We start from the raw sequence: 9,705 nt of genomic DNA on the forward strand, positions 1-9,705 counted from the left end.
AGGCTTTGATACTTGAATTTTTTCGAAAAAGTCATCCACCCTAATATGTATGTTATTAAAAAGTCGATTTTGCTTGCGGTGTCAATATTTGGCAGAAAAAACATTAGAACTGAGGTTATATGTATTTAAATTTTTGGATTTGTTCAGAAATTTGCCCCATATCTGCCAAACTGAGTATTTTTGCCTGGGATTCCCAGTAAAGAAGTGAAACATTTGAGATTGAAGATGATCATGCGATATCATTGCCATCAAAATTACCAAAATTGTTTCATGGAAGAATTTATCTTGTCTCGAAGTCTCGGTCAAGTTTAATATCACTTCTTGTATATATTCACTTAAGTTTTGTTAAAGATTCAAAATTTACTTCGAAACCCCTTTCAGTGACATTCAAACTCTTTTCCAAGAGGTCATAGTTTTCTATTAATTCCTCCTTGACTTGACGTAATGCTTTTGTATGGGAGGCATATGCTGCCAACGCGCTGATAACCGTAATTCCCGCTACAGCAATTAAAAGAGGAATGATGCGTTTCTTCCGCTCGTATAAAGAGAGTTGATTGGTTGTTCTAATGACATCTTTATGAAATTTCTTAGATTCATTGATGAAATAACCACAATTTGGATTTCTATTTTTAGCGCAAAATTCTTCCAATTTTGAAATACAATTTTTCAATAAAGTTGTTACTTCGAAGTAAGTTTCCAAATTGAAGTCATATCTGATAATCCATTCTTGGTTGGACAATCTCAATTCGCCCCGATCATGAATTAGGACATTCGATGCATCTGGACAAAGATATTTTAATGAAGCGATCAAAAATATCATACATGTAGATGCTTTCATTCTGAAAAAGAAAGGAATAATAGTAGATTTTTACTGATATGAACAGTAATTTTATTCTAACTTTACACAGTAAGAAAATATCAGCCGACGCTATACGTAAAACCGACTGGTACGTGCGCTCATACGTTTTTACATCTTTTACATCTAGTGACCATATGATTTTTCGACTGATTCGTTACTCTTTGTGCTATCTTCGCACAGTCGAAAAATCGTATGGTCACTAGATGTAAAAGATGTAAAAACGTATGAACGCTCGTACCAGTCGGTTTTGCGTATAGCGTCGGCTGATATTTTCTTACTGTGTAATGATGCATTTATTCCACTCTGAATATGTTTTTATTTATAGGAAATTCAAATAATGAAAGCATTTATCAGAATTGAATTCATGTGATCCCCGTAATCGATCGAGATTATACCATTAATGTAAACAGTATATACGTGTGTATGCCGGTTAAGTCGAGGGCGTGTTGAATGTATATAGTGCTTTCTGAAAGACACCAATATCAATATAGTATGAGGACACCCGACATGTGTCGTTGTGTAATAAAAAGGTTCAAAATTTAAGAAAAACACATTTTTGCGGTGTGTTGACCTCAAAAATTGATACTCTGTATATCCATTGTACATTTGTGTTCATCATGTGGACATTTCTGTCCAGATTGATAATGATATAACTTATTTATTTAATTTTTATTATGAATTCATAAGAATTGTGTCTTCAATATAATTGTATTCACTAGTTTCGTATTGTAATTTGGTCAATGTCTCAATGTATAATATAGAAATGCATCATTCTCTCTCTCGTGTTTCGGCATTGAAAAGAAAACAGGTGGTTTTTTCGTAATGCAATTCCCATGTATAGATGCATAACAGCCAATATAGTTAAAGACAAATTTGGATAGAGCGATCCGAGAAAGTGAATGGAAGATTTCAGCAGGTAGTTTTTCTTCAAGTTGAAAATTCATGTCTTCGGCCAAGCGTTAAAGACGTACAAATTTTCCCATCGACAAGTGAAAGAGATAATTCATTCATTTTATTACAAAAATGTGTTAAGCGAAAAGAGTCTGAACTTTCGATTTTAATGCTATAGTGAATAGTCATTTTTGATTGACATTTACGAGTTTTTGAATTATATTTATAAAAAACGTATGATTTAATATGCACCCATTTTTGTGACCGATATGTAAGATTTTGAATGAATAAGTCACAAAAAGGTGGTGATTAATTTATTTTATTCAGTTAGAACATGTGTATCAGTTCCCATTCGGTAAATGGTTTTGGTGAATGTTCCTCGTCGAATTGAAAGAAGATAAATACTGAAATCTTGGGCTAATGATCTGAATATGAATTAAAAGATCGTTTTTTGTTCATGAAGTGTTATTTTTTTTCTTTCGTACAAATGTAAGTATTTGGGTTTCAAATTGAAATTTTTTTAATTTCGTTACCATAAGTGTCTTTAAAATAACATTGATTTTCTAATGTTATTACCACCAACAAAAAAGGAAAATAGTGAAAGAGGACTAAGGGAGGGTGTGCGGTTTAACCAAAGATGCACTGATCTCGGGCCCTCAAATTCCAGTACAAATTGAGACATATGGGTGTTAGAATAGCAATAAATATCCAATTTTATTGCTTTTTGAACTGAAAATTTTTAGAATATTTGGTGATCAAAATTCGTCTTTTGAGACCAGTAGTCATTCGAGCTCTTACTTTCTAAGTGCTTCAACGCAATTTTCGTAATGAGTTTCAAGTTAAATTTTACTACCAACGTTACCGTTGGCGGTAACCAAGTTAGCAATTGGTTAGTGTGTGGTGTTTGGATGAAGGAAAGATGTAATACGCCATTTTTGCAACTATCTGTGCCAAAGTATGCCCCAGGTAAGTAATTTCTTCAATTTGTGTTTTCAGTGTGTATATGACAAATGTTAGTGTGAAACAAACAGAGAAAAAATAAAAAAGAAAAAATGGTCAAAAATCAATTTCATAAGATGTACAAGTGGTAGATAAAAAGAACAAGAAGATGGTGACGAACAAAATAAAAGAAAAACGTGTTTTGTGATCTATTTTCGGTTTTCCGTTTTTCTACTTGCTCAGAAAAGACCAGAACAGAAAGAGGTTAAATAACAAAAAAAAAAACGTATTGTATTGGTGGCTTAAACTCGTGGCGAATGTTTACTTATTATTACGAAGAGAAATCGACACAAATAGATAAATAAAAGAAAATAAATGTATAATATTGAAGTTTCAACTGATAGAGATTTTTATATTTTGATTTGCTTCCTTCAAAAAAAAAAATGCAGCACGATCAATATGTGTCTTAGTTTCTGGTAACCGATTGTCACCGATAGTTATGTCCCTCACATACACAAGGACCCACCCCGTGTAAATGATAGTGTACCCAATGAGCCATTTTCGCTAAAATATATGCATACACACGATGCATCAAGTATGCACCTTGTAGTATGCATATATCATGCATATGATTTGACGCATGTACTATGCATTGCACTTTTGTGTTACCGGTATATGTTATAACTTATAAATTAAACGCGTTTTTATTTTACTAAATTTTAATAATTTCTCTAATTTGATTTTACATTATATTCATCATATCAGTGATATGATTGTTTGAAAAGAAGAGAACTATGTATTATAATAGTTTATAATCTATTTTGTAATTTCCAGAAGTTCAGTTTCAAAAAGAACTTCTGAGTCGCCTGGAATAATAGGTTGAACACCTTTGGCTCCATATGCTTGAGCTGGAGGGCTACAAATTCGACGAGTACCACCCACTTCCATGCCTGGAATAGCTTTGTTCCAGCATTGAAGGGACTTGCGCTTTCCCATTTTTTGTGGTTTCCCTAAAATCAAACCTTTCAATATAAGTTTACCAAAAATACTGCTTTTCACTTACCGTCGATCATTACGGTTTGTCCTACAGGCTGTATTTTGTTGGAACCAACGACTTTATGCATTTGTTGAGGTCCAATGTTAGCATGTGACGCCGCGTTATTGCCCGTTAATTGTACTAAAATCAAACATTCCAATATAAGTCTATCAAAAAAAAAATGTTCACTGCATAATTGCTTTCTTCTAAATTTCCATCATTTGATTAAAATTTATTCTAAATTGTTCATCTCAACCCATTAACTTACTCATTCCACCGGCCGTCGAAAATGAACTGCTTTGTGGTCCATAATTTCCATATGTGTGATCAACATTTGTGGTGGTTCCAAATAATTGCTGCAGTTGAGTTGTATTTATGTTTTCATGTGGGTTTGAGCCGACATTCCATGTTAATTGTGTTTGTGGACCACGTGTTTGCTCTAAAACCAAAGTATATATATACTCTTTCTAAATTGAAAATGTTACTCCATTTACTTACCATTGCCACCGGGCGTCGAATGGGAATCGTCCTGTTCTGTGGCATCAATCATTTCATGTTAGTCATAATCAGTCTCAATGTTATCAAATGATAATTCACGCGTTGATTGTACTAAAATCAAAATATACATTAAATAACTGTGTACACCAAGCGAGACGCCTGTAAGGTTCAAATGTGAATTTCAGTGCGAGTTAGAGAGACATAGAAACGGCTCACTTAGTACACAAACTTTTTTCAAATCGAAACTATTCTATGATTCTTATTTTATATTTGTAAAACAACTCTTACTGTCTTTTGTTTTGTTTACAAGTTCAGGTGTCGAAACAATGGTGTGAGAGTTTTGGCTTGCTGCAACTGATTGTGTGTTTTCACGTGATACCTTTTTTGGCGTTGATTTCTCTAAAATCAAACATTTCAAATTTCAATATAAGTTTACCAAAAAATACTGCTTTTCACTTATGGTCATACCGGTTTGTCCCGCAGAACGAGTTTGTTTAAAACCAACGTTTTGTTGAGTTCCAATGTGTGCATGTGACGCCGTGAATTTGCTCGTTAATTGTACTAAAATCAAACATTTTATTATAAGTCTACCAAAAAATATTTTTCTTTCACTTATTGGTGCAAGTGGCCATCTTGGACGAGACCGGTTTTCTTCTCTAAAATCAATACTCCATTTACTTTGGCCCGTTGTCGCATGTAGCTGAAACTGAAACGAAATTCAGTACATTAGCAACCGAAATTCAGCTATAACCGAAACCGAAACCGAATCTTTCTATTTTCGGTTCTTCATTTTCGAAAACCGAATCCAGTACATTAGCAACCGAAACTGAAACAAGTACTTTTGACTTGTTTCAGTTTCGGTTTGTCATTAAGAACTGTCATGTTCTCCATATTTGACGCCATTTTCATGTTTACATTTCTTGTTGTTTGACGCGTTTTCATTCCAGTCGTGTAATTTCATTTTTATTTGTTGATTTTTACCTTTTTTTTTTGGTTTTGATAAATAAATTTCGACGAAAATGTCAAAAAAGATAAAGTTCTCGCTCGTCGATGAGGAAAAAATTATAGAATTTGTGAAGACCAATGAAATTCTCTACAATGTGAGACACGCAAAGTTTCGCGATGCTGAAGCAAAAAATCGATTGTGGTTGAAATTGGCCGAAAGCATGGGAATGGAAGGTAATTAAAATGAATTTATTGTAAATGTTTTATTTTTTTTAATTAATTTATTGTTAATTTGTAATGATAGTGGATGTGGTGAAAAAAAAGTGGGTCGCAATGCGCGACTACTTTGTTCGGTCTCGCGATAAAAAAGGCACAGGGTCAGCTGCATCGTCATCAGCAACATCAAAACGAGACGAATCACTCATGTTTTTGTTGCAAACATCCGTTTTAAGCCGAGCGTAAGTTAAATTAAACAATCGTTTGATTGTTCTTTTTGTTACAGAATTTTCATTTGTTTTATATTTTTCAGTTCGCTTTCATCGATGTCAAGCAGTCCATCAACAAACACTGAAGACAATGTGCAAACGGTTGGCGAAGACGTTTTGACACAACAAATCGACAACTTTTCGACCGCTGACACACAATCAAATGCATCGGGCTATGATGACCAACCATTCTCACCTGGTTCATCGGTTTCACAAACACCATCGTCAAATAAACGAAAGCGTGAAACGGAAACAAATGACATTTTGCGTGAATTCATGGCTACACGTCCAAAGCCTGCCGATTTCTTCCCACCAAAATCACCCGATGAACTGGATACCTTTTTCGAATCGCTTGCGAAAACAATGCGTAAGTTTTCTCCTTTGGTGATTGCAAAACTCAAACTAAAAATGAGTCAGATGGTTGGTGAAGAAGAAATTGCATGGGCGGAAAATTCAGCACGCATTGAACAACAAAATCTTGAATTCATTTATTTGCCGGTGCAAACACCATCTGAACCACAACAACAAGAACAACAACAACAGATGGATGAATAATATAACACCACTGTTTTCAATGTTTTTTTATGTTGATTCGTTTTAATTCATTACAATAAAATGATTACAATAAAATGGAAATTACAATTCAATTATTTTATTCAATCATACTTTGTTGCCAAGCGACTGCTCCATCTCCATTGAAGTAATCCTTGAATTTTTCACGAATGACCGTGCCTTCGGTTGATGGTCTTCCCATTGAAGCTCCCAATTCAATGAGGTTTTGACTTGGTAACGTGACATCATCCATGTTTCCAAATGTCGCTTCAGATGGGCATGAAATCTTTTCATCTCGCATCATGTTATGTAGAATACACGAAGCGAGAATTATTTTATCGATTTTCTCTGGTGTTGTGTTAATCGGTGTGTGGAAAATCCGGAAATACGATGCCATAATTCCAAAGGCATTTTCGGTTGTTCTTCGAGCACGGCAATGTCGATAGTTGTATATGGCTTTTGTCGAATCATGTAGAGACTGAGCTCTTGGATATGGTTTCATCATTGTTTTTGTCAACGCAAATGCCTCATCTCCAAGAATAACGTTTGGCGATAAAATGCTTGATTCTGGCAGAAGATCAGCTGGTGGAATATTGAAATTGTCGCTATTGATCAATCTACCCATGACACTTTTCAAAAAAATGCCGGCATCGCCTTCTCTTCCATATGAACCAACGTCAAGAGCAATGAACTTATAGTTTGCATCAACAATGGCCAATAAAACGATGGAGTGAAAATCTTTATAATTGAAAAAAGCAGACCCCCCTTTTTGTGGGCATTTGATTCGATCATGTTTGCCGTCAATTGCACCACAACAGTTAGGAAAATTCCATTTCTGCTCAAAATCCATGATGATTTTTTTGAATGTGACTTCCGTCTGTGTTGGAATTGCTTTCTCAAGAAAATGTCTGATTATTGAATTGAGACACTTCTCTACAATGCGTCCAATAGTGGAATGATGAACACGGTATTGGAAGGCTAAGGAACGGAAACTTTCACCTGTGTGTTTAAAGTAATAGAAACAATCAAAAACATATTTTCATAGAAAATAATCACATTTTTAACCTGTTGCTAAGTATCGTAGCGTCATACAGAGTTTATGGTACGCTGTCATTGGTTTTTGTACCCAAGTTGTTGGAATGCCATCAAGATCTTCCTTCAAATTGTCGATTAATTTCGAAAAAAGTCCTGGACTCACACGAAAATATTCTTTGAACTTTATTTCATCATTTATCAAATGACGGTCAACCAATATGTTCAAAGCTCCTTCTTCATGTCGTAGCCGATATAATTTGTGTGGACTTCTTCTCTTCTTTTTTAACAAAAAAAGAATGGCAACCAATGCGCGAAAATCTTCTTCAAACAAATAACTTGCAACTCGATATTCCATATTTATAATTTGTATTCACACAACAGTTGTCTTGACATATCAAAAATGGCGTGTCATTTGACATTCGGTTTCTGTTTCATGTTGCACATACCCAAAAAAACGGCGACCGAAAAAAAGTGAAACCGAAACTGATTTTCGAATTCGGTTTCAGTTTCAGTTTCAGCTACATGCGACAACCAGCCGCCGCCGGATGTGAGAGAGCCATCGCTCTGTTTTGTAGAATCGGTCATTTCATAGTTTTCATAGTCAGTTCCACTATTTTCAGATGAGAAATCGCGCGTTGATTGTACTAAAATCAAAATAAGCATTAAATTTCAAATCGAAACTATTCTGTGATTCTTGTTTTATATTTTTAAAACAACTCTTACTATCAATCGTCTTTTTTGTATCGGAGAAACTGTTGTCGTCCTCATTTTCTTCGTTGAGTATAAAATATCCGCTTAAAAATACTGCAGCCTTGAATTTCGATCTCATGTAAAACTCAACGATTTGCCCTTTCCCAAATGCAACATCGATCTGTGCTTGTGGCAAATTGCAGTTCAAATTAGCCAATAGCGTGCGGACACCATTGATTTGAACCCAAATACCGACATTCCTATAATTGTCGTCGTCGTAATCCTCCAATAACAAAGCTACGTTTGATACTTTGAAATGGTTGTCGACGTGAATTTTTCGTGACGGAGTCTTATCATTTAACCAAATGCCTTCAAAAAATGTAATTTTATAACTTTATTTATTATACGACAATAAAAATAACAATTAATACTTACTCCAGAACATTGTTTGTGAGTAATATTCAAACGTGTTGTTTAGCGAAATATATGTGCGCCTTACAATGTACAGAAAAAGAGTGTGAATGAACGCGCAAACTAAGCCAACTGTCAAAGATGATGTATACAACTGTCAACGATCGTTGAAATTATTTTTGACAGTTATTATTTATAACCAATTTCGACATTGAAACAACAATACTAATTATTGATAATTATAGTCACATAATATTCAATTGATGGCGCCCAGTATAACTTTAATTTGGTAATATAAAAAAAAATTTAATGTAAAAACTCGTCAAGTATATACCTCATATAGTATATCATTCACACAACGAGTTTCAATTTATAGTGCTATATTACTGAATATGATCGTTGACATTTGACTTCGTGTGAATGCTACTTTATAAAGTTGTACTGTTTGAGCTCGCACACCAATTTTGCGCCAATATTCAACTATTAAGTAATTAAATTGAAGCAACTGAATTTCGATATTGATCATAAAGTGTTGCAAACATCAAAGTCAATGGACAGATTATTTTTTGTGAGTAAATATCAAATGATTGAATCATAATTATTATATTTATAATTTCAAAATTATTTTTTAACAATATGTGTATGTGCATAGAACTTTCTTTTGCCCAAAATACGACGGAAGCGATGTAAATCCACAATGCGTAAAATCGATTGCATATATCATATAAAAAATTATGAACATTTGACTGAATCAGTTGCAGCACCAGCAAAAACGTCGAACCACTTTGAATTACAACACCTGCAAAAATATCGACGTAAATTCAAAGTACAAATGGATTTTGCACCGGTAGTTTGATGTGTCTTTCTTAAATATATTCAACGCATTTTTAATAATATAATTATCAAATTTTAGGGCTCTATATTGCGCATCAAAAAGAATACAGAGATTGCGCGACCGAATCGATTGCTCATCGATTCATCAATCAATCGATTGCTCATTACTAGAGCTACCCCACAAGTAGAAGACCTCTGTTGCCCCGTGTACAACATGATATTTGCTTCCAACAAGAAGTCTAATTTAACGCGACACTTGAAGCTACACGAAGAAAAGGTGAAAGTATTTAAATGTCATCGTTGCGATCAAAGATGTTCCACGGAATTCAACTTTAAACAACACTGGGAACGACGACACCAAGAAGAGAAAGATTCCATGGAATATACAATAGAATATGCAGCTGCTAAAAGTATGTATATACTTACATAAAAACTAATATTCAAGAATAATAATTAATTGGGATACTTTTTTTATTTGTTTTTGTCTCAATGAATTCTTCCAGCAAAAACAATGGGCACAAAACTCCTTT

General features: G+C 34.1%; 1 protein-coding gene across 1 annotated transcript; it reads left to right on the top strand.

Annotated features, from left to right (window-relative positions):
- Positions 1-5,242: 5,242 nt before the first annotated feature.
- Positions 5,243-6,208, top strand: LOC116351819 (transcription factor Adf-1-like). The gene is made up of 3 exons (XM_031783961.1): positions 5,243-5,402; positions 5,473-5,626; positions 5,698-6,208. The coding sequence occupies exons 1-3, from the start codon at positions 5,243-5,245 to the stop codon at positions 6,206-6,208; spliced, it is 825 nt and encodes a 274-aa protein (XP_031639821.1).
- Positions 6,209-9,705: the final 3,497 nt, after the last annotated feature.

This window comes from Contarinia nasturtii, unplaced genomic scaffold (assembly GCF_009176525.2).
Source record: "Contarinia nasturtii isolate CC-2019 unplaced genomic scaffold, AAFC_CNas_1.1 Cnas_scaffold_6369, whole genome shotgun sequence".
Classification (NCBI taxonomy): domain Eukaryota; kingdom Metazoa; phylum Arthropoda; class Insecta; order Diptera; family Cecidomyiidae; genus Contarinia; species Contarinia nasturtii.

What these genes read in the sequence shown, in the direction of transcription:
- LOC116351819 (XM_031783961.1), top strand. Translation starts at nt 5,243, where the DNA reads ATGTCAAAAAAGATAAAGTTCTCGCTCGTCGATGAGGAAAAAATTATA. An exon ending in CGAAAGCATGGGAATGGAAG is followed by an intron (nt 5,403 to 5,472) that starts GTAATTAAAATG and finishes TTGTAATGATAG; the next exon opens with TGGATGTGGTGAAAAAAAAG. An exon ending in ACATCCGTTTTAAGCCGAGC is followed by an intron (nt 5,627 to 5,697) that starts GTAAGTTAAATT and finishes TATATTTTTCAG; the next exon opens with TTCGCTTTCATCGATGTCAA.